The sequence below is a fragment of the Gadus chalcogrammus genome, chromosome 10 (assembly GCF_026213295.1).
Source record: "Gadus chalcogrammus isolate NIFS_2021 chromosome 10, NIFS_Gcha_1.0, whole genome shotgun sequence".
NCBI lineage: Eukaryota > Metazoa > Chordata > Actinopteri > Gadiformes > Gadidae > Gadus > Gadus chalcogrammus.
This window is the reverse complement of record NC_079421.1, coordinates 6,234,393-6,258,450: the sequence shown is the minus strand read 5'-3', so window position 1 is coordinate 6,258,450 and position 24,058 is coordinate 6,234,393. Positions and strand designations below refer to the sequence as shown.

Below are 24,058 nucleotides of genomic sequence, written 5' to 3'. Positions count from 1 at the left end.
TGATAATATAGATTATATGGTATAGATATCTATGTATAATATGATATTATTTAGATATAGAGCTCAGTGACTCCCGCCAGAGCACCCGGATTGTTCTAGAATATTTTCAAAACACGGCCAAAGGCTGTGTGCGCCTCGCCATTGCGATACATCCACTGTAAACAGATCGCATATTACCGTGGCCAAAAGCTGCTCAGGGCCACACCCCCAGCCTCCTCCTTGACCAACCTCTCTCCTCCTCATTTGCATTAAAGCTACAGACACCGAGACGATGCGTTATGGGAAAACTCAATGTGCGACTGGCTCGTAGTGACTGTAATTCTGCACCACGTCCAAATTTCGGGAACGTCTTCAAATACTGTGTTAGGAGCCCACTAATACCTATATTAAAGCACCCATAAAGTAGCATGCCATGGGACCTTTATGACTAAAACAGGAGGTTGTTCCAGCGGCCACCAGCAGATGTCAGTCACACAACAGAGCCGTGCAGCGGACTTCATTCAAGCGTGCTATTCGTTAACCCCACAAGGCTTCCGTAGTGTGGATGCTGTGCTGACTGTTGTGAGTAGCTAACTGTTATCAAATCAACACTATGGCTCAAATAAACACATCAGTATATGTCGATGCCCTATGCCTACCCATACATTAAATTACAGGAGTTAAAAACAGTATTCCTAAATATAAATCCGTTATTAGAAAGTGCTGGGTCATATGTTTTGCTAGCCTCCCTGCTTACAGTGTTAGCCAAGCAGTAGCTACATTTAGCTCGCAGTTTGGTAGATCTCCATGGATAAACTGGTCTTCAATTAAACTGACGCTGATATACAGTGTTATACTTAACCTTCTTTTGCCATAATTGTTCCATATTCTCTAGTGTAGGCAAGGAACGAAACATATGACTTGAATGAGCTGGTCCCAGTGAGTTGTTGTTGGACTGGTCCCCATTGTGTAATGGGCCAACGTTATGATACTAAAGGGTTATAAACGCTGTAAGAAGTGGTCGTATAATATAATCGATGTAGTATAATGATGTATCTTATTTGTCCCACTGGGGTTTTGTTACCCCAGAGAAGATGGCAGAACTATCAACCCTAGAGAGCCTGTTGGAGATGGGCTTCGGCAGAAACAGCGCGTGAGTCTCCTTCTCTAAGGACTTGTTGGGACTCCATACTCGTTTAGCGGTTGAACGTTTTTATTTTACTATCACCGATTTATAACATTTTGCCTGTTTAATGTATGCATGTATGTATGCATGTGTGTGTGAATTATGGCCATCATTGCACTCCTGACAATCCCCAGAAGGTGGGATCCCCCACTCTGCGTTCCTTCGCTATAGTTCTTCTTAATTAAGGGAGGGGTTTTTTGGCCCTCTTGGGGGCTAGGGTCAGGGAGGTGTCGTAAACATACGGCCTGTTAAGCCCTTTAAGACTGTACCGGTGATTGAATTGCCCTAAAATGCGAATTCATGTATTAATCACCCTTTTATTTACAGGGAGAGAGCGGTGGCAAACACAGGGAACCAAGGGATAGAGCGAGCCATGGACTGGTAATTATAACCTGTTACTGGGAGGAATGGACAGGCAGTGTAACAAACATTGGACCGATTCAATAAGTAGATAAAAAAATAAAATAATGTTTGACAATGTTCTATACTGTGTAGAAAGCATGACTTTAAATGGCATGGTAAAATATAGAGTCAATGAATCATTAGGAATACTAGTTATTTATGTACGATCACGACAGTGAGGACTTCAGTCTCGTCCATATACAATTGCCCAAACATGCACGCTGGATAGTCAGCTAGATAGTGTGGCTCATTGTTTGTTCTTAGAAGATCTGTGTGTCACTCATAAGGCCAAAACTGTTCTGCGAGTATTTTTTATGTGTCTAAAGGGCAGCGAGACGCAACGATGGGAATATTAAATTCACATCAAACCCTACTAGCAGCTGTTCAGAGTGTATCTTCTGCTCATCATCCCCTCTCCAAACCCATTTAGATACTCTTTCTTAACCACTGACTCACTAGAGCTTCACCTGTGATACTGACCTCCGTAGGTTAGTGGAGCACGAGGGAGACCCCGACATTGATGAGCCCTACGTGCCCCCTGTGGGGGTCCCCCTCGGGGGTCCGGTGGGGGACCAGGCCAGTCCAGCCCAGCCCGCAGTAGCGGACACGGCTGAGGGTGAGTGTGGTTGTCACAGAGAACCGGCGACCCTCCGTGTCGACCACACGGTCGCTGACCCTGCCCTGTCTCCCCTCAGGGACGGACGTTTTAGACATGGAACAGGAAATCCAAGATGGGGACACCAGGCGACCAATGACGGAAGAGGAGAAGCGTGAGCAAGTGAAAAGGTCAGAGGCGTGGCTGCACCGTTTCTGGTTATAAAGGGGTTCGGGTGGCAGACGCTGTGTGAGGACATCCCTGTCCTCCCCTTCATGCAGAGACTTTAATCTGGACTTGTGTCCCGTCACTGCATTTTCACCAAATGCCTATTGTGTGGATGGAATCTGGGTGTCCGCTACCAAAGAATATGGCAGAAATACAGCCGTGTGCTGAGATGGATGGCATCCAATGTGGGGTGATTCTCTCTTCCTCAGTCAATTTAACTCATCCTCATCTTCAACCAATTATCCGTGGTCGAGGGGGGAAGCAGCAGCTCTAGCAGGGGGCCCCAGGCATTAACCAGCTTTGACGGTGGGATCCTAAGGCGTTCCCAGGCCAGTGTTGAGATATAATCTCTCTCCACTTAGTCGTGGGTCCTCCCCGAGGCCTCCACCCCACTGGTCGTGTCTGGAACCCATCCTTACGGAGGAGCCCAGTGGGCATACTTACCAGATGAACCACCTCTACTGACTCCTTTCTAAGCAGAGGAGTCAATTGAAATATGAGCTATCTATGGTTCCTCCTCTACATGCTGTCGTGTGTGTGCGTGCGTGCGTGCAGGCTGGAGGACCTGATGCGGCTGAAGCAGGCGGAGCGGCGGGAGCGGGAGCGTGCGGAAGAGGTGGAGCGGGAGAAGCAGAGGAGGAAGCACGGCCAGGAGCTGCTGCACATCAAACAGAAGCTGCAGGACGACGAGCTCAAGAAGATGGCCGACCTGCGAAGCCGCGAGAAGATGGAGGACAAGATGGCAAAGTACGTGTTCAGCTACAGAGTCACGGACGTCATGTGGTTGAGTCTGGCTTAGGTTGGACATGGGTGGAGTAAAGTTGGGCTCCCTGTTTAGTTTAGGACATATTCGACCGGCCTCGGAGAGAAACTTATTATATGAGGGATACCGAGGGTTCAGAGGTTTTGAAATGTATTCAAAAGTGGACCAAGTGTCTCTGCATAGAGTTTGGGTAAAGTCTTTTTACAGAGGGTTAGGGTTAAGTGTCTTTACAGAGGGTTAGGGTTAAGTGTCTCTACAGAGGGTTAGTGTTGAGTGTCTTTACAGAGGGTTAGGGTTGAGTGTCTACAGAGGGTTAGGGTTGAGTGTCTTTACAGAGGGTTAGGGTTAAGTGTCTTTACAGAGGTTTAGGGTTGAGTGTCTTTACAGAGGTTTAGGGTTGAGTGTCTTTACAGAGGGTTAGGGTTAAGTGTCTTTACAGAGGGTTAGGGTTGAGTGTCTTTACAGAGGGTTAGGGTTGAGTGTCTATAGAGGGTTAGATTTAAGGGTCTTTACAGGGGGTTAGGGTTGAGTGTCTTTTCAGAGGGTTAGGGTTGAGTGTCTTTACAGAGGGTTAGGGTTAAGTGTCTACAGAGGGTTAGGGTTGAGTGTCTTTACAGAGGGTTAGGCTTAAGTGTATTAACAGGGTTAGGGTTAAGTGTCTCTCCATAGAGTTAGGGTTAAGTGTCGTTACAGAGGGTTAGGGTTAAGTTTCTTTACTGAGGGTTAGGGTTAAGTTTCTTGACATAGGGTTAGGGTTAAGTGTATATACAGAGGGTTAGGGTTGAGTGTCTTAACTGAGGGTTAGGGTTGAGTGTATTTACAGAGGGTTAGGGTTGATTGTCTTTACAGAGGGTTAGGGTTAAGTGTATTTACAGAGGGTTAGGGTTAAGTGTATTTACAGAGGGTTAGGGTTAAGTGTATTTACAGAGGGTTAGGGTTAAGTGTATTTACAGAGGGTTAGGGTTAAGAGTCTTTACAGAGGGTCGGGGTTAAGAGTCTTTAAAGAGGGTTAGGGTTGAGTGTCATTACAGAGGGTTAGGTTTAGATGTCTTTACTGAGGTTTAGGGTTGAGTGTCTTTACAGAGGGTTAGGGTTAAGGGCAGAGGTGGGTAGAGTAGCCAACAAATTTACTCAAGGAAAAGTACTGTTACTTTAAGACTATAAATACTCAAGTAGAAGTAGAAGTAGAAGTATTCATAAAAATTATTTCTTAAGTAAGAGTAAAAAAGTATCGTGAAAAGACTACTCGAGTACTCAAGAGTACAAGTAGGCCTACTGAGTTTCTCCGGATTTATTTTTTAAATATACAGGGCAACATAAACAGTGCAAAATAGACACAATCAAAATACAAAAAACAGCAATGTTCAAATAAAGATAAGTTAAATAACATTATTTTAAATAAAACAATTAGTAAGGTCTTTAAAAATAAATAAATACAATATAAACAATAAATAAATTCTTTGCAAAATTAAATGCATCAACCTTTAAATAAAATGATCAAAACCTGCTGGCAAACTCACTTAACGTATTAAACTACAGAGGCTGAAGAAAAGAGACATTAGACAAGTGTTTTTTTGTCAATTAGAAACACTTGTCATGTGACTCAAGTGGCTGCATTTGATTGGCAAGATCATTTTGTCAGGTTTCTATTGGTTAAATTAGTCACGAGATAGAAATGTTGGCTGAGGACGTCCCTCAGGAAGAGAAATAGATCTTGCATGTAATAAAAAATATATATAAAAAAAGAAAGTAACGATCGTCACGTAGCCAAGTGGAACGGCGTATAAGTACCGCTCTGTCTTCAAATATAAGTAAAAGTAAGTAAAAAAACAAAAACTGTCTCTACAGAAGCTTAGGGTTAATTGTCTCTACAGAGGGTTAGGGTTGAGTGTCTTTACAGAGGGTTAGGGTTAATTGTCTCTACAAAGGGGTAGGGTTGAGTGTCTTTACAGAGGGTTAGGGTTAATTCTCTCTACAGAGGGTTAGGGTTGAGTGTCTTTACAGAGGGTTAGGGTTGAGTGTCTTTACAGAGGGTTAGGGTTGAGTGTATTTACAGAGGGTTAGGGTTAAGTGTCTTTACAGAGGGTTAGGGTTAAGTGTCCTTACAGAGGGTTAGGGTTGAGTGTCTTAACAGACAAACGGCCCCAGGACGTTGGTGTTGGGACAGGATGCTCCACTGACTATTGGCAGACTTTCGTTTGTGTGCACATCGGAAGGCGTATTCTGAAGTAGAACTCAAGTATGATCACCAGCGCTATGGTGGAAAAGAGTCCTGTCGTCGGTGCACACCGCCTCAGGGGTTCCCGAGTAGTCCTGTGATTATGCCATGACGGCATATTCGACACGCATACAATCTAATCTTCTCATACAAGTCTTTAGGTCTCTTCCAATCTACAGTCAACCAAAACACGTGTGTTGTGGTGCTGCCAGTATGGAGGCTTTCCCTCTGAGACAAAAGCTCTCCGCACCCCAAGGAATATGATTGGTCGAAACAAACTTGAAGCATAAAAAACGTTGACACAGATTTAAGCTTGTCCAGACTGATTTATGAGACGGCATAATGAGAATTACAAATGACTTGTTCCAACAGTGCAATGCTCTGGCATCAGCAGAAACATACGATAACAATAGTGTTGTTACAATCTAGTATAACGTTGATATTTTAGGCAGTAGAAGGTGAAATATAGTTGTTTTTTTTGGCTTGTCCGTCAAACGAAAATTGGCCCCAACGACCAAAAGTATATAATATAATTCTTTCAACATAACTTCTGATCTAATTTTTGCCCTCTCAATTGTGTATTACTGGATTGTCGCCGCTAATCCCAAACTCTCCTCCCTCCATTGCTCTCCCTCTGTCTCCCGCCAGGCAGAGGGTAAAAGATAAGATTGCACGAGACCGGGAGGAAAGAGCCAAAAAGGTAACCCTCTATCCTGTTGATGAGTGAACCTCTGTATCCTCGTTAATGAGCGAAACCCTCTATCCTGTTAATGAGTGAAACCCTCCATCCTCGTAAATGAGTGACTCTCTATCCTGTTAATGAGTGAAACCCTCGACCTTGTTAATGAGTGAAACCCTCGATCTTGTTAATGAGTGAAACCCTCGATCTTGTTAATGAGTGAAACCCTCTATCCTGTTAATGAGTGAAACCAGCCAACACTATCAAAAGGAGACCTTTCCCTAGACTCCCACCGTGCCTCCCCTTAAACTCAGTCACTCAGATGAACATTGTGTTGTCACATGCAGTTTGGGGGCGGGTGCGCGCCCGCTGCAGAGTCGACCTCGGCCCCCGTGCAGCCCCCCCCCCCCTCCTCACCAGTCGGGGGCCAGGGACCCCCGCCCACCAAGAAGGAGTACGACGAATGTAGGATACAGGTAGGACAGACACGCACGCACGCACGCACACTGGTGCAAGAAGACAATGTCATCAAATGCTCACCAGTTACTCGTCACTCATTTGTACTCAGGGTTCTGAATGCTTGTTTTGTACTCTCGATTCATCACATGACATTGGGTGCCACAGCAGCAAGTACAAGTGGTGTGTGTGTGTGTCCAGGTGCGCCTGCTTGACGGTTCGGCCCTCACGGCGGTGTTCAAGGCCCAGGAGCCGCTGGCTGCGGTGCGCGTCTACGTGCAGATGAACGGCAACACGCCCGAGGGCCAGGACTTCACCCTGCTGTCGCCCTACCCCCGGCAGGTGTACACCGAGCTGGACATGGAGAAGCCCCTCAAAGAGCTCGGTGAGCGCAGCCTTGCCGCCTCGCTCGCTGAATCACCCACAAGTTTTGTTCAAATGTGCTGTCAAGTTATTTTATTAGTGAATTGCACAACATAACAGGCAAAGAAGACATAGCTCGCAAGGACATTTTTGTATCCCAGCTCTCCTTAAAAATGCAAAAAAAAAAAAGAGTACTAAGGGAGTGACTGTATGTTTGTGACTAACAAGGTGGAACAAGAACTACAGCATTTCTATTTTTCTTTTTTTTGGTTTGCTTCAAGGTGTCTGCTAAACGACTAAATGCTTATCAAATGTGCCTATCCATCAGCAAACATAGCTCGGTTTTCAATTTTGAGAATGAAGCAGAACCATAATCCTGTCCTCCTTCCTCTGCTGTAGGGCTGGTGCCGACGGCCGTGCTGGTCGTCATTAAGAAGTGAGCGTGGCATCAGGAGATGTGATGTGAGCCTACCTCGCCATGACTTCTGCTACTTCAAAATAAGAGCCCAGAGGGAGGGGGGGGGGGGAATGGAAAGCAGAGTCAATTGAGCCAAGCCTGCATATGGCGCATGGGGTGGATTATGGGGGGAAGCTGCATTAGCACACCAATCAACCAGTTGTTTTAACGATGAGGCGGTGTAGTCTGTACTCGGGACTGTAGAAGTCCTCCCTTTTATCAGATGACCGTGACAAAAATAAAGATTAAATAGGGGGAAGTGTGAACATTTTATTTCTTGAAATGCTACAATGCGTGTGTTGAAGTAAGAAACTATTGAACAGTGATTGATTGCAACGCTATGTAGCGCCACCCCAGAACATAAAAAGGACATTTATAAAACACTAAACCTGGTGTTGTACCTTATAGCCTGAACCTTTCACAGCGTGGTTCCCTCAAACATCACTAGTCATGACACAGGGCCGTCTCGGGCCCCACCTGATCCTCCTTATTCTGTGATATCCTTTGCCAGATGTTTTTATATATTCACAGGAGTTTTGATTTATGTCCATGCTGCCACCAAGGACCCGCTTCAAATAAATAAACAAATGCCTGACTGAACTAAGACCTGTTTTCTACCCAGCGCTGTAGCTTTACAGTATGAAGATATTGTCCTGATGCTGACCTAAAAGTGGATAGAACCTCTTCTGTGTCAGGTTTACAATCTTTATTACAAATAGCAAAAGATCAACAAGCAGACTTGCAAAAATAGATGTTACACAAGGTTGTCCCCATGTGAGAAGACGACTCCAGGATGGGTGACCAAGGCTCATTAACACGCAAGGAGGTCAAAGAAGTAATGAATGTGTGCCTTTCTTCAGCTGCCCAGAAGCAAGGCGATATTCCAGGGAAAACCCTCATCCCTTAAGCAGGTGTTTCCCCCCCATTGGCTTTGGTGGAAGAGCTGGTTTAACACTTTATTCTTTGCAAACCACATTTTTCAAGTTTTGGATAACAAACTCCAGAAACTTGAACACGAATGAAGCGCCATTACAGAGACACGCTATAAAACACCTTTATATACACATTAGAAGAAAAAAGACAGAACAGCTGGCCTAGTTGTGGAATGATGCAGTACTCCGACCGTACTAGGCTGTATGGCTGAACGCTATGGACAGCTTTAAAATGTGGATGGAAGGTGGCCGGGAGGGGGAGGGGGCAGACTGGAGCAATTACACAGTTTGGATTAAAACACAAGAGGCAGGGGCCTCTTAAATACAAAATAAAAAAAGATAGTGGCGGGAATTTCACCCAGAGCAGATGCAAGCTATAATTGGTTTAAAAAAAAAAAAAAAAGCAGATGGTCTCTATGGTGGAGCCTCATGTTATGGGTGGACCCCCCCCCCCCCCCCCCCCCCCTTCAGACGACACTGAACTGAGCATGTGCGACCATGTGTCCTTATTTTTCTCGCTCTCTTCTCCAGCTTCCACAGTGACATTACCCACAATTCCTGTGATTCCAGTGGGAGGCTGGTGACGGAAAGGACATTGTGCGTAGGGGTTAAGGGTGGCTTCCTGTGGCCGTCACGCCGTTCTTGGCCCCCCCACTCTGCGTCGGCCTAGCTGGGCGGGTAGTACCCCTGGTTGTAGTTCCAGGTGTTCTGGTAGCCGTAGCTGCCGTACTGAGGTTGCTGCAATGAGAACAGCACTCTGAGTAAAAAGCATCTTGTTTAAACCATCAAATGCAAGGAGAACACACACACTCAAATTCTCTTACTCCAAAATGTCTGAAAGAGTTTGATTTCTGACTAACGCAGGTTTTTAAAGAATGAAAATCTGCCTGTTTTAGTGACATCAGAACTGGGCGTGTCCACCTAGATGTATGATAGGTAGATCAGCAACGTTTGCTACGGCCCACTGGGTAGGCTGGTAGACCGTTCTGTCCAGCGTACATCTAGGTGGACACGCCCACTTGTGACGTCACTACAACACAGGAAAAGGCTGGGCTTCAAACGGCTTGTGATGGCTGATCACACTCACACCTGGCGGCCTGACCCCACCCCTTTATAGGTGGGTCTCTGCGTACCTGGTACCAGCTGTTGTAGGCCCCGTAGGTCCCCTGGGCGCTGGCATCGGCGCCCATCACAGGGGGAGGGGGCGTGGTTATGGGGACATGGGGCATGGTGGGCGGGACTTGTTGCCCGGCGGCGACAGCAGAGCCGTCGTCGGATTTGATCAGCTTCTCCGCCTCTTCGTCCCTGTTGACCAATCAGTGAATCCCATGAGATGATTGACACACAACGTCCAAAATGAGTTGCTCGATCTATAAAGCTGTCCCTTTTCAAATGTCAACTATTTATACGGAATCTTTACGGTTCTGGTCAAGATGAGAAAAGATGTTGAAAGCAATTTATTTCCTCACTGTTCAAATTCTAAATGAATCATAAGACACGCCCGATGCACACTTGCATCGTTATAATTATAGAAACGATTGGAATGAAAGAACAGGCGGTACATGTACATTGTTACTGTACATAACTAGCAGAATACGGCTCCTCCTCTCACCCGTTCTCAGCACTCCTCTTCTTGGGGTTCAGCTCCTGCAGAAGCCTCTGGTGGTTCTGGTAGATGGCTAGCACACTGCGGAGGGCAAGAAGGGGCCTTCAGTTCAGACTTTACTTATTTCATGCTTGACTGAAGAGCTTCATATCTAGCCACACAGACGGCAGTCCACATGGGATACGTCGGTTTTCTCACCTGCTACAGACTGTCATTATGAACATAGGTTTGTTCCCAAAGATACAATTATTTCATAATTGAAATATGTACAACCACTACATTGAAGAGACACTGAAAAGGGGTCAACTACGAAGTTTTTGCAGTATTCTCCCCGGAACGCGAACGTGACCGTTAACAGCGTGTGTGCGATCAGCCGGCTCGCAGCAGGGGGGTGGGGGCGTCTGACCTCTGGATGGACGTGCCGTAGTCCTCGGCGTACTGCATGCCCCTCTGGGAGAAGGCCATCTTGGTTCGGGGCGAGAGGGGCGCGGCCAGAGCCCTCGTCACACACTCCTGCACCGCCCCGGCCGCAGACCGGGGGTCCCCGGACGCCTCCAGCTCCAGCAGGTTCATGTACAGCTTTCCGTTGTCCTGGAGGGGGGGGGAGAGAGAGAGAGAGAGAAGGTCAGAATATGCCCCTCCAACGGTCAGCTGTACATCATGCACTGAAGAGGCTGCTACTTCAACAGAAAAACAGAATACTGATTAAGAAATCTTCAATGCTATTAAATTTGAGGGCAAATGGGGTGTCAACGGACCAGTCCACGCGGGACTCAACTAGCGCCTGAAAGAAACGGGAGCAGAAACCTTAGCGAAGCTAGCTTGCTATCAAATCCATCAATGATTATTCCTCGCATGAGACTTCACATGACCCCAGGGTGACCAGGTGGAGTTGAGGTTACCAGGGTATAGAGGTGAGTTAACAGGCTATATCTGGGTATAGAAGTGAGTTAACAGGGTACAGCTGGGAATAGAGGTGAGTTAACAGGGTATATCTGGGAATAGAGGTGAGTTAACAGCGTATAGAGGTGAGTTAACAGGGTATAGAGGTGGGTTAGCAGGGTATAGAGGTGGGTTATCAGGGTATAGAGGTGGGTTAGCAGGGTATAGAGGTGAGTTATCAGGGTATAGAGGTGAGTTAACAGCGTATAGAGGTGAGTTAACAGGGTATAGAGGTGGGTTAGCAGGGTATAGAGGTGAGTTATCAGGGTATAGAGGTGGGTTAGCAGGGTATAGAGGTGAGTTATCAGGGTATAGAGGTGAGTTAACAGGGTATAGAGGTGGGTTATCAGGGTATAGAGGTGAGTTATCAGAGTATAGAGGTGAGTTATCAGGGTATAGAGGTGAGTTATCAGGGTATAGAGGTGGGTTAACAGGGTATAGAGGTGGGTTAACAGGGTATAGAGGTGGGTTATCAGGGTATAGAGGTGGGTTATCAGGGTATAGAGGTGGGTTATCAGGGTATAGATGTGGGTTAACAGGGTATAGAGGTGAGTTAACAGGGTATAGAGGTGAGTTATCAGGGTATAGTGGTGAGTTAACAGGGTATAGAGGTGAGTTATCAGGGTATAGAGGTGAGTTAGCAGGGTATAGTGGTGGGTTAACAGGGTATAGAGGTGAGTTATCAGAGTATAGAGGTGGGTTATCAGGGTATAGAGGTGAGTTAACAGGGTATAGAGGTGAGTTAGCAGGGTATAGAGGTGGGTTAGCAGGGTATAGAGGTGGGTTAGCAGTAGTGGTGCAACGGTTCACGGGTTTCCCGTGATCCGTACGGATCAACCATCACGGTTCGGGACGCAAGTGATCCGCGGATCGGCTGATTAAAAAAAAAAGTTGTGCGTTGACGTGACCAGCGCATGTTTAGAGGACAATTCCGGTATTAACAACATCATCAAGTATCGTAGCGAAATACAGTTTCTGTTGTGTTTTAATTGGCGTTCCGTAAATCCCATTGAAACGTAAACCGGAACCGGAACCGGACATCTTTAGGTTTGGTTGTAGTCTTTTCGCGTATCAACAGTAGGGCTAGAACCGAGCGAAAAGACTACAACCAACCCCCCTTGCAATGAGCATGAGTCTCCCAACCGAAATCAAGGGATTTACAAAATGCCAAATAAAACACCACAGAAACTGTATTTCGCTACCAAACTAAAAAAAAGAAGATAAGGATGTCTGCATTGCCTTGGGAGAGTGTAGACTCTAAACTCCCCAGGCAATGCAAACATCCTGAATTGTAAATCCAGGGTTAGGGATTATTTACTATCCTATCCATGTTAAAAAGAAGAAGGAATAATGCCTCAAATTGCACATTTTTTAAATATTGACCATGCTTAAAGGAAGCAGGATGATATTATTATTTTTCACTTTATTTTGTTTTTACACAGTTATTTTATATGTGACTTTTTATTTAAAGTCACATTTGTCTTGTTATCTTTATTGTTGTTGTTGATCCGAAAATGATCCGACCCGTGACTCAAAAACCGTGACCCGATCCGAACCGTGAGCTTTGTGATCCGTTGCACCCCTAGTTAGCAGGGTATAGAGGTGGGTTAGCAGGGTATAGAGGTGGGTTAACAGGGTATAGAGGTGGGTTAACAGGGTATAGAGGTGGGTTAACAGGGTATAGAGGTGGGTTTCAGGGTATAGAGGTGGGTTAACAGTAGGGGTGTAACGGTACACAAAAGTCACGGTTCGGTACGTACCTCGGTTTTTAAGTCACGGTACGGTACGATACGGTACGGTTAATAGTTAAGGGGAATTAAAAAAAAAAAAAAAAAAGCGGCAATGAAAACACCAATAAATGCCATAACACCATTTGTTATGGCATTTCAGTTTCTGAATTCCCAGTGAGCTGGGTTTGTACAGCTCGCTTTTTTTTTTCACAGCAACGGTGATAGTAACACCTGGATGGCGCCTTTTCAAATGCGTGTGCATGTTAAAGTGCTGTAAGAAGACACAGGGAGCCCTATCCATTGCCGGACAGCCTGTTGGAGACCCTCTCCGTAGCTTACGTGCACATCCAATATTTTTAACTATGCGTCGAAACCATGGACCTATTGGTCGACGCAACGGAGACGGCAAGGGCTGTGATTGGTCCTCTAACAAAATCATTTCCTGAATCACTTCTTCGGTTTGACTTTGTACCTTAATTACTTTGTACATTGTTTACTTTGCACCAGGACCAATAAAACACCAAATAAGATTTGAAAAGCTTTGGAAGTGTATTTACAACACTGCTTAAATGGTTTGTAACATACATACTGTATAAGATATATCGGGCGGCCAATTGCATTGCGTATCCGACATCCCGACGGAGAGCTGCTGAAGGGATTACGGAGTCGGAGTAGCCGACTCGCCGAGCACAGCAGGACCGAGAAAAAATAAATAATAATAGTTTCACTTCTGACACCAATGTAGTGACCTCGCCGGTGACATAATGATGTCGAGTCATTAGTAAAAAAAAACAAAAACAGGTCACTGAAACCCGTAACGTCATAACCAACGGCAGAAAACCGACCCAAAACAAACCCCGGTTACCCCGGCAACCCCCAACACGGTCTCACTCGCGTGCAGGCCCCCACCCTCCTGTTCTTCCAAGGCCCTCCCCCAGCTGACCTAATGATTCGCCCCCACGCTGATTGACAAGAAGAACATTACAATACATGCACATAGAACAACTGGCATAACGGACAACGAAATATAATGCAACACATAACACGCAAACTATTTAACTGTCCCAGGGTCGCTACATTACTTTGGCTAAACGGTCCGGGTGGAACTCCGACTTCAAGTTTTAAAATCCGTATTGCAAAACAAGCCTTTACATTCACCATATTAACGTTATGTACGCCACATTTACGAACCGCGGTAAACCTCTGTAACCGCACCGAAGTGCCTGTACCGTGACGGTTCGGTACAAATACGTGTACCGTTACACCCCTAGTTAACAGGGTAAGGGGGTTACCGGGCTGATCTCCAGGCCCTCCTGCAGCGCTGCGCGGGCCTTGCTGGTGTTGTGGCCGAGCTTCAGCAGCAGGCGGGCGAGCTTGATGGAGTAGAAGGCATGCAGCGTCGGCTTCTCCCGGGACTCCTCCACCGCCTCCCTCAACAGGGCCTCCGATTGGTCCAGGTGGCCCGCCCGTCGCTCCAGCCCCGCCCTGCGCAGCCGGATGGCAGCCAGCCCCGGCAGGGTGGTCTCCAGGGCCTCCAGCACCCGCCGCGCCTCCGACAGGTCCCCTGTTTGTGGGGGGGGGGGGGGGGGGGGGGTCATCGGGTTATGAAGGTTCATGTCCGTGTTCTTCTGCACAGTCTGAAGGCGCAGACAAACCGACCAGAGTATTGGTGGTCGGAGAGCCGGGTGACGCAGGTCTGTGAGGTGTGTTCTGTGCGGTCGGCCGATGTCAGTGTTCTAGCCGCCCATTCCACATGTCGAATCGGGCCGTGACCCAATCGGTGAGTCTGACCAATCCGACCAGAAGTGACGATGGTAAACAAACCAGATAAACAGTGACGGCGCAGACGATGGCAACACACTCTCTCAACGCATCGTTAGGCAACAATTGGATTTTTTACTAGTCCATATTTGGATAATGACTGTCAGGCGACAGCGTGCTCTGTGTTTCGGTCTAGAGAGACTTTCCGTCATTGCCGGTTAAAAATGTTTTGGGGCCACAATACAGATTAGCGTCGCCTGCTGTTATGCAGACATTACGTCTCGCGCAAGCGCAGAACGTTCACCCAAGTCAGAAGTCGATCAGGTGTGTTCTTGAATTTTTTTTTGCTGTGTCGGGGAGAAGGGAGCAGACTTCGCAGTCCGACTGCGTTTTCTGGCGACGATGGGCAGTCGGATGGGTGTGTAATGTGCTTCAAGCATGAGGCGGAAGGTTATGTGTGCGTGCAAAGTGACATCAGCGTTCGACATCTCTGGAAGAACTACGGGTAAAATTGACTGAAATCTGAGAGTAAAATGCAACTGTTTCAATCGTGCTGCGTCTGTAAAGAATATTTAAAAGGAACATAAAATACCTAAGCATTAAAAACAAAGCATTAAAAGGAAGCTTGTGAACCTGTCGTGTGTTGCCTTGCGCTCCGCCTCACCTTGCCTCTCCTCGAAGGTGGCCCAGTGCATGTGGATGGTGTGCTTGTGGGTGAGGTGGACCAGGCAGGCCCGGCGGTACACGGCCCGTGCCTCCTCCACGCTGTGGGGCTCCAGGTACTGGACGTACTGCGGGGGAAGAGGAAGAAGAGAACTCGTATCACGGCTCCGCCGGACGCGCCCACCAGAGCACCATCCGGACGGCACATCCCTTTGTGCCGCCAGCGCTTTGAGGAAGCGAGCGAGCGCCACGCAGATGGGATCAGGGACAGAGGCCGCGTGACGGTGATGAACGCCTTTGAGATCAGGCAGATCATGATAGATTAAGGCATTCCTTCTAAAAATGGGATTCTACTCTGGGTGTTTATGCCAGTGTTTGTCAACATGTACACCCCCCCCCTTACCCGGGTCCAGAACTCCTCGTAGAGTGTGCAGGCGATCAGGCAGCGCTCAAACAGGATGCGGACCCTGTGGTCGTCGGTGGCGACCACCACGGCGCTGGTCTCTGCCGGCGTCTCCTGGGCCGGTGGTGCGACCTCTGACCCCTCCTCCTGGGCCTCCTGGGTGGGCTCTGTGGAGGGAGGGGGGGGGTCATGTTGATGCATTCTTTATTTTTGTTTATTATTTTACGCACATAGAACAGCAAATATGTGGGTCGGCTTAGTTCAGGAGGTCAAGCGAGTTGGCTGGTAATCGGTAGGTTGCTAGTTCGATCCTTGGCTCCTCCTAGCCGAGTGTCGAGGTGTACCTGAGCAAGGCACCTCACCCGGACTGCTCCTGACGAGCTGGCTGTCGCCTTGCATGGTTGACTCCGCTGTCGGTATTGTGAATGTGTGCATTAAGCGTTGTAATTCGCTTTTGATAAAAGTGCTAAATGCCCTTTACTGTTTCCGCTCATGTTTACTCAGAGCAGAGTAAACATGAGCCCCCCCCCCCCCAATTTCAGGACAGATAACAGTCAACTATGCTGACTAGGGCTGGTCCCTGACGTTCCACGCATATACACGCATATATACGCATCCCTACGCATATACTCGTTTAAATTCATCACAGTAACCGGCACCCAATAGCTCTGATCATTAGGGTCCTCCTTGCCCATGGTTTCCTCACCTTGGCCGGGGTCCTTGGTGTCTGAGCTGAGCTGGGCCACCTCCCAGTCCAGGTAGGTGTGCCAGGCCCGCAGCTGGACGCGATCCAGGGGCTTGACGTGGAAGTACGGCCGCTTGATCTACACCACAACAGGGGTGAGTGGACATGGGATCAGATGGTGGAGGAGAACGGTTGGACTAAAGGAAAACATGTAGCGAATGAAAATCTGTTAATGAACGACACATGGATGGAAGAGACTGAAGCTGAATGGCTCGTCAGCAGGTAGGACCCCCATCCGATGAAATTCAACGCAGACCTTTGTATATTTGATTGTCGATGCACTCAGGCATCCAGAGAGGGCTTTTGTTCAATTGTGCGTGAATGTAGTTTTGAATGCCTCCATAGACAGTAGTGCATGCTCTATCTTTAACCATGGCAGCATCACTTCCCCACATAAGGGTTCAGGATTAGGCTGTGTGCAACACTGAGGCAGAATCACACAACCTGTCAGTCTGCACACAGAGAAGGGGAAGCGATGCCCTCACAAGCACTCGACGGACGAATGGTGAGCGAGACGATTGAAAACGTCCCAGAGATCCTGCGGACAGATGGCGTGGTCACTCACGGCGTCCTCGTAGTGCCACCTCTTGCGGACCTCCCCCTCGTTTTGCTGGTAGACAAGTTCCCGGCGAGCCACCACCTGCTCCCGGATCTTCTGCATGAGCTCCTCCTGGAGGGCAAAGAGGCCTTAATGAAAACACTCCCCAACAAACACAATCCCCGACACAGCCGCAGTGTAGCGCCAACGCCACTCCGTTCACCAGAAGGGTCCCGTTTATAGTCTCCTCCTCTACCAAAATGTATGGATTAAGTAGGGCTGAATGATTAATCTGATCCAAACAGACAATGTTATAGAAGGGCATAAAAATAAAAATAAAGTAATTGTTTTTAACACAATCAGAGTGTCGGAAATCGGAAACAGTGGACTACTTGGGGTTCACGTTTACGCGTCACTTACCCTCCGCTCACGTGACATGTGTGTGAGAGCACTAGATGAAAACCCGACCACCAGTGTGTCAAGTGTTTAGTGAATAATACAGGCGATGAGGAACTTTAAAAAGAAAAAATGCATCCCAAATAGCAATCGCAATATTATACAAAAAATATAATATATAATATAAAATAATAAAAATCTCAATTCAATCCTTCCCCACAGAGTTTGGCCCTAGGATTAAGTGAGACCGTGACCGAGGGTCGGGGGCCGGCGTGCCGGGGGCCCTCACCGAGTCGTGGTCCTCGGGCGTGGCGGGCTCCTCCTCCCCCGGGGGCCGCTCCTCCTCCACCTCCTGGGCCTGCTCCGCCCGCTCCGCCTTCTGGCTCTGGCGGCAGGCGGCCCGCAGCTCCTCGTACTCCTCCGCAGACAGCACCTCCTGGGGCTCGTGGCTGCTGAGGTGGGCCTTCAGCCTGCCGGGGTGGCGCGGGGGGGGGGGGGGGGGGGGGGTGAAAGGTTGAACTCTGATTCTTGTCGTGTTTTCAACTTCCATTTGGTTCAAAACACGCCAACAAGAGATTTAAAGGCATTCCCACTAGAGGGATATCTATAAAGATTTAGGATTTCCTAGATTAAGATGAGATAATGTATTTATTTGAGTGGATGTATCAGTAAGGGTAAAGTATGTGCAGGAGTCTCACATGCCGGCTACCCGCAATGTTCACAACTTATCGGGGATGGAAGTTTGACATTTGGCAGGCATACAGACGACTCACTGTTCGTCTGGATGCGAGGATGAATAAAGGGGCGCTCCAGTGTATGCTTTTATGGATGCGTGTACCCGCGCATTCACGTGAATGCATAGTTCAATGCAGGTTGATTGAGTGGGGTAAGTCGTCTAGGTGATTGTTCGACTCCTCCTACTTGTCGTAGTGGCTGCTGTAGAGCTGCGTGGGGACGCGCAGCACGCGGTCCAGCACGGCGCCGGCGGCTCGCATGTTGCCCTGCTCCTTCTCCCACTCCACGTACAGGTCCCACAGCCGGTCCGAGTGGAAGTCCACGCCGGCCGCCGCCACCGCGCCCTCGAACACGCTGCAGGGTCAGACACAGCATCAAAATACATCCATGGTAGGGGGTTCCACACCCTCGAAGACACTGCCCGGTTAGAGAGACCGTGAGGAATACATCCATGGTAGAGGGTTCCACACCCTCGAAGACACTGCCCGGTTACAGAAAGCCCTTGAGGAATACATCCATGGTAGAGGGTTAGATGCCCTCGAACTCACTGCAGGGTACGGACACAGCTTGAGGAACACATCCATGGCGGAGGCTTCCAAGTACTTTTGCTGCGCCTGTTTTGCTTCATTAGTCACATGATTTATACGGTTCATAAACCGGGAATCCTGTGCTGCTCTCGTGGTAATTATGATTTTGGGATTATTTTTGTATGCATGTAACTATACATAACTTTATCAAGACGAACCTTCAGTCAAAGCAGGTGGTTAATGAAATAAAAAATCTTAAGGGTTAATATCCTTTCCCTTAATGTTGCTATAACAGTTATTTGGCAACTGAACAGCGACCGTCGGTGTAAGTGATGGCCGCCTGCTGACCGCTAGGTGCTGCAATAAGCTTTAACGGCTTCGATAGGGGCCTTTAGGATACAGGGATTTCGGAGAAGTTAAGGGGACAATGTTTTTACAAAAATACATGTTTGTTTAATTGATCTGTTATTTACAGCTGGTCTGCATTCAGACTTAAGTTAAGTTAAGTAATATCAGGCCACTATAGCCTGCGTTCACTGGATGTTCTGCAGTTTTCTGTTCCGAGTGCTCGTACTGGGCTGGGATAAAAAGCTTCAAACAAGTCCCATATTATAGCACCAGGTGCGAGTGTGATTAGCCATTATAAGCTGTTTTGAAAATTGGCTTCTTCTGACATTACAAGTGGGCGTGTCCACATAGATGTATGACGGATAGATGCTTTTGCTAAGGTCCACTGGGGCGGCTGGTAGACAGATCTACCTATGGTACATCTAGGTGGACACGCCAACTTGTGATGTCAGAAGAGGAAGATTTTCTAAAAAGCTTGTAATGGATAATCACACACACACACCTGGTGCTATGATATGGGACTTTTAAGGTTGCTGCACCATCTGAACTCCCTCCAGAAAGAAAACTATCAGAACAGATCTCATTTGATGCCATTGGCTCATTACTCAAGGAGGTATTATGTGGAAATATTGGACATTGTACCCGAGTATGATTCCTCACTTGAAATCCCAAAACGGTCTTTAAATTGTGTGTTTTGTATGAAACATGTCTGTTCAATGTCTGAATTGTCTGTTCAATGCTGCCCTCTTGGCCAGGTCTCTCTTGAAAAATATTTTTGAAACTCAATGAGACTTTTACCTGGCTAAATAAAGGTTAAAGAAAATATTCACATGGACAGAGAGGTCGGGGTGAGGGGGGGCTGAGTACCTGCGGATGCGGTCAGGGGAGTCGGGCAGGTTCATGTCCAGGGTTCCCAGCAGCAGGTTGATGTAGTGGATCCACAGGTCCACGCTGAGCGGGATGGCCTGGAGGCCCTGCACACACACCTGCAACCCCACACACACCAGATGAACACTGAACTCACACCACGCATTGAAGTAGAACTGCTACCATTTTAACACCAGCACCGAACCACGCCTCTACTTTGAATAACTGCAATGTCGAATCTTCAGCCATACAGTAAAGTGGCAGAGTCCATGTCAAATCTCTGAGCCGTTTTAGGATGAATCCTAATTGAATGGCTTTGACCGTGACTCGGATACACTCATCGGGACATGGTGCAGCCTAAAGCCCTTTTCACACCAAGTTCCCGGGATAACTATTCGGATAACCTTTCAGGCACCACTAGGGATTTTCATGAGTCCCACATGCTGCTACATTCCTGGAGATTTCCGCCTCAAACCTTTCACAGTTGGCATGCAAAGATATACAAAGTAGATGGACAAGGGGACCGTCTAGCAGATGGCGGTAATGCCATCTCACACTTGCCGGTGTGAGACGTGATCTGTCGGTACGCTTTATACGCGCCTCTCATTGCAATGTTACTGCTATCATCTACAACCCAGCCACACCGGCAGCGATACAGCCGTGGGACTAGGTCTTCAGCAGGCATTTAGCAAGTGCAAACATCACAGAATATCAATCCATGTTCGTGTTCAAACATCAAGTTGGAAATCTTCTGGAACTTTTCAGGGTAAGATTGCATAGTGAAGGGGGCTTTAGCAAGCAACCCCAACTCCTATTAGTCAGGTTATCTGTGTAGGTAGATGGTATGGAAAAAAGCACACACACACACACACACACATAGTGTGTGTGGAGATACTGAATACGGTATTCAGTATCTCCATACTGAATACCGTACCGCCTGGGCCTTGTCGTTGTAGCCGCTGCGTCTCTCCAGGTCGGCGTACTTCTTCCAGTAGCCGTAGCAGAGCGGGTAGCGGGCCAGGAAGGCGGCCAGCGCCCGGCGCGACGCTGTCATATGGCTCTGCACACAACCAGGAGGGAGTTAACAGCGTGGGCATGGTTCTTTAAAACCACTGAGACATTTTGAGGTTTTTACAATCTAACAATTAAGATGCATGCTTTTTCTTCTTTTGTGTACATCCTTATGTATATAGGTATATTTTGTAAGCGGTTACCATTTATTGTGTGCTCTTTAATTGTTTCATGTAAAGCACTTAGTAAGATGTTCAAAAAATAGTTAGTATAAAGAGCAGAGTTTCATATGATCATTGCTCCCAGTGTTTCCCCTGGGATGGAGTTGCAGCAGCGGAGGTGCAATGTTTTTTTTTGTGCTCGCAATTTTTTTTTGTGCTCGCAAAGCGCATCCTGCCGGGAGGTTTCTATGTGTGTGCCGGCAACTGAAGGTACATACAGTACATTTGTGCACAGTAATGAGCAGGGGAAATAGGGAGAGGTTGAACACATGACAAGTATAATCTTTAAAACAATTATTTAACAAAAAATATATTATATCAACAATATACAGTAAAATCACATAACACAAATACTACAACAATCGAAAAGGTCTGTGCCTCAGACCAATGCATCTTCCCACTCCCTCCCCTCTCCCCATCACAACGTTTGTAGTAGGACCATAAAGAGGCCATGCCTCTATTGAACAAGTTTCGGGGCTCTAGAGTCAATAATGGCGACACTACTGAAATTGTTGCCAAATAAAAATTCCTTAAAAATAAGTAGAGATATATTTTTCATAACTTAAGGTTGCAGTAAGACCATAAAGAGCCCATGCCTATATGGAAAACGTTTCGGGATCTAGAGTCAATAATGGCAACGCTATTGAAATTGTTCCAAAATAAAAAATCCTAAAAAATAAGAAGAGATATATTTTTCAAAACTAAAGGTTGTAGTAGGACCATAAAGAGGTCATACCTCTATGGAACAAGTTTTGGGGCTCTAGAGTCAATAATGGCGACGCAATTGAAATATTACCATCGTGGTCGTTTTCAGTTTTGCACTTTGCAGACGGTCCCTGCGCCCGGGCTGAAAGCCGACAGCTCATAGAAGCCAATGCAATTCACCGTTCGATAAAGAGGGCTTGTTTGGATGAAAACAATGTTGTAGCTGGTTCTCTGGGTTACTACACTCAATTGTGTCGCAACGACGTTTCAATGATGATCTATTGAACCGCAAACTCAGAATCTGCCAATTAATTTCCAACTTTACGGAAGTTCCTCTCCGTTTATATGCTTTACTCACAGCGTGAATTGACCTGGATATGAAGCGTCCGTAGCGCAAAATAAAAAAAATTCTAAAGAGAATACGGAGCTCTCCTCTCCGTTTACATGCTTTAATCACGTGTGTGAATTGACCTGGATATGAAAACGCATATCCAGCGTCCATAGCGCACGGAATGCTATATTATTTTGCGTAGCGCAAAATAATATAACCTTCTTAATTTAAAGAGATAAGCTGAAGCTCTCCTATCCTCTTCAGCAGCGGCGGATATATTTCAGCAGCTAGGTGCATATAGGGGAAACACTGGTTCCTTTTCAGACAGTCGGGGGACGGTGGATGAGAGCCAAACCCACCTCCTGTTCGCAGTACTGCAGCAGATCGGTCCAAGTAGTGAAGTCGTTGGGCGTGTCGCTGGCGGCCTTCCACAGGCGCTCGAAGTCGGCGGGCAGCTCCCCCTCCTCGTCCTCGGGCATGGAGGGCATGGAGAAAGCCGGAGGGTCAGCGAGACGGACGGACGGGGCTGCGTCGGGGGCCGCGGCTCCGGCCCCGTTCTCCTCCACCATCTCCTCTGGGGCCTCCGACGGGGGAGGGGCCGGGGCCTCGCTGGCCTCCATGGCTGTCAGGGGAAACAAACAGAAGGTTAGGAGAAGGAGCCGGGAACAGATTTACCGCAATTTGATTGACTGGTGGAATGTCACCCAGACTTTCATTCCAATTAAGATTTATCTTATTCATGCAACTTCATCTTTCGATCTTAAAATGTGCATCATGTGGGATACACAGAAAAAAAGTAAATTTTACAGTTAACTCAAAATACAAAAACTTAGAAGAAAAGAATATGTGCATACCCAGTATATAATACACGCAAGTAGGATATGCATGGAGAAGTGAACTCTGAAGCTTGATGTCTTATCGGATGGATAATTGTGTTTCAAAGAAACTAACATCAATTTTAAGAACTAAAAAACTTGAACATGTTCCATTAGTTATAATTTATTGCATTTCTGAAGTTAAGCACTTGGGCGTGCCATCTGAATGCATTCTTTGAACTCCCAACGCCACGATATTGATGCACATGCAGACTGTAAACAGACATGTGAGCATTAGAGCGGATTCCACTTTAGTTTGGGGCAGTTCAGTATGTATGAAGTAGCCTAGCCTAGCATGTCTCATACACAAGGATCATAATTCATTCATGGGTGAACCCTTTGATTCACGACCTGCAGGGAAACGGTGAAGAATATCACAGAGTCAACAAATAACCCATTCATAGTAACGTGATGAACACATTAAAGCCCACCTGAAGGATCTTCCAGCTCCCCGTTGCCACTCAGGTCTTCCAAACCTTCCGCCGCCATGACTGCAAACGTTGTGCTACGTCATCAGAGCGCGACGAAAACAAACAGGTAGGAGCTATGCGTAGGAGGAGGTTCACGTAGACAAGTCCCGCCTATAGCGCTAGTATTGGACAGGCAGCATGTCAGTCAAACTCGCACGCCAGCCGGAGCTACGTCTTCATGCCTTCATTCATATATGAGCTGTGTTCGAAATCGCTCCCTATTCACTCACTCACTATTCCCTATATAGTGTTCATGATATAGTGCACTATATAGGGAACGAACAAACGAGAATTCGGACACTACGCTGAACATTTCGAAACGTCATTTGCGTCAGTAAATGCGCCGGGTATCTGTGACGCAGACAGATGCGCCCACATCATGTAAACAAACGGGCACTCACGAGGTAAGCTGGAGGTTGTATTGATGTTGAATGATACATTTCCTTGATCAAGGTTTATTTTTAATAATTTTGAATGTTACGTTTTCTATGTTAAATCCCAAATAAATTGTTGACATTTCTAAACGAAAGCCGGAGACTCCATAAATGTGTTCGTTTTCGCAGATGTTCAGCTTCTTCTTCTCCTTTGGAAAAACACGACCGAATTGCATTGTGGTATACGGGAGTAGACGTGTAGGGAACATCGTATGTAGACTTTTAAGTGCACTGATATAGTGCATGAAATTAACCACTGAGAATTCGAACACTACTACAAAATGGCGAGTGCACAACATCCATGATAGGGAACGATTTCGAACACAGCTCTAATCTACAGCCGCTCTGCGTTTACTTAGATAAAAATGTAAGTCAACCTCGCCTTCACGCAGGGCGCTCGGCATAGGCGACCTAGGCGATCGCGTAGGGCGGCAAATGTGTTAGGGGCACCCTCTGGTGGCGCCCTTGATTAATAATAAAAATATACGAAAC

The 24,058-nt window shown here is 47.1% G+C and overlaps 2 protein-coding genes and 1 non-coding gene across 4 annotated transcripts; 1 reads left to right on the top strand and 2 right to left on the bottom strand.

Moving 5' to 3' along the window:
* The first annotated feature begins 457 nt into the window (after positions 1-457).
* ubxn1 (UBX domain protein 1) lies at positions 458-7,958 on the top strand. Of its 2 annotated transcripts, none has more exons than XM_056600716.1 (10): positions 458-561; positions 1,069-1,132; positions 1,493-1,546; positions 2,056-2,183; positions 2,263-2,353; positions 2,946-3,137; positions 6,020-6,071; positions 6,398-6,526; positions 6,708-6,891; positions 7,269-7,958. In XM_056600716.1, exons 2-10 carry the CDS (start codon positions 1,074-1,076, stop codon positions 7,307-7,309), a joined length of 930 nt encoding a protein of 309 aa, XP_056456691.1. In that variant the 5' UTR covers positions 458-561; positions 1,069-1,073; the 3' UTR covers positions 7,310-7,958. The 2 variants fall into 2 exon arrangements, with proteins under 2 accessions (XP_056456691.1, XP_056456690.1); XM_056600715.1 differs by having other exon boundaries at positions 520-561; positions 1,074-1,132.
* si:ch211-114c17.1 (pre-mRNA-processing factor 39) lies at positions 6,940-23,225 on the bottom strand. The gene is made up of 15 exons (XM_056600712.1): positions 23,094-23,225; positions 22,147-22,409; positions 20,454-20,579; positions 19,520-19,638; positions 17,964-18,131; positions 17,332-17,512; positions 16,674-16,778; positions 16,070-16,187; positions 15,364-15,530; positions 14,962-15,088; positions 13,829-14,100; positions 10,271-10,455; positions 9,871-9,945; positions 9,392-9,563; positions 6,940-8,996 (listed from the first exon to the last, which is right to left on the bottom strand). The coding sequence occupies exons 1-15, from the start codon at positions 23,149-23,151 to the stop codon at positions 8,925-8,927; spliced, it is 2,208 nt and encodes a 735-aa protein (XP_056456687.1). The 5' UTR covers positions 23,152-23,225; the 3' UTR covers positions 6,940-8,924.
* Positions 18,568-18,697, bottom strand: LOC130391072 (small nucleolar RNA SNORA16B/SNORA16A family). The gene has a single exon (XR_008896865.1). It is a non-coding gene; the product is annotated as a small nucleolar RNA SNORA16B/SNORA16A family (small nucleolar RNA).
* Positions 23,226-24,058: the final 833 nt, after the last annotated feature.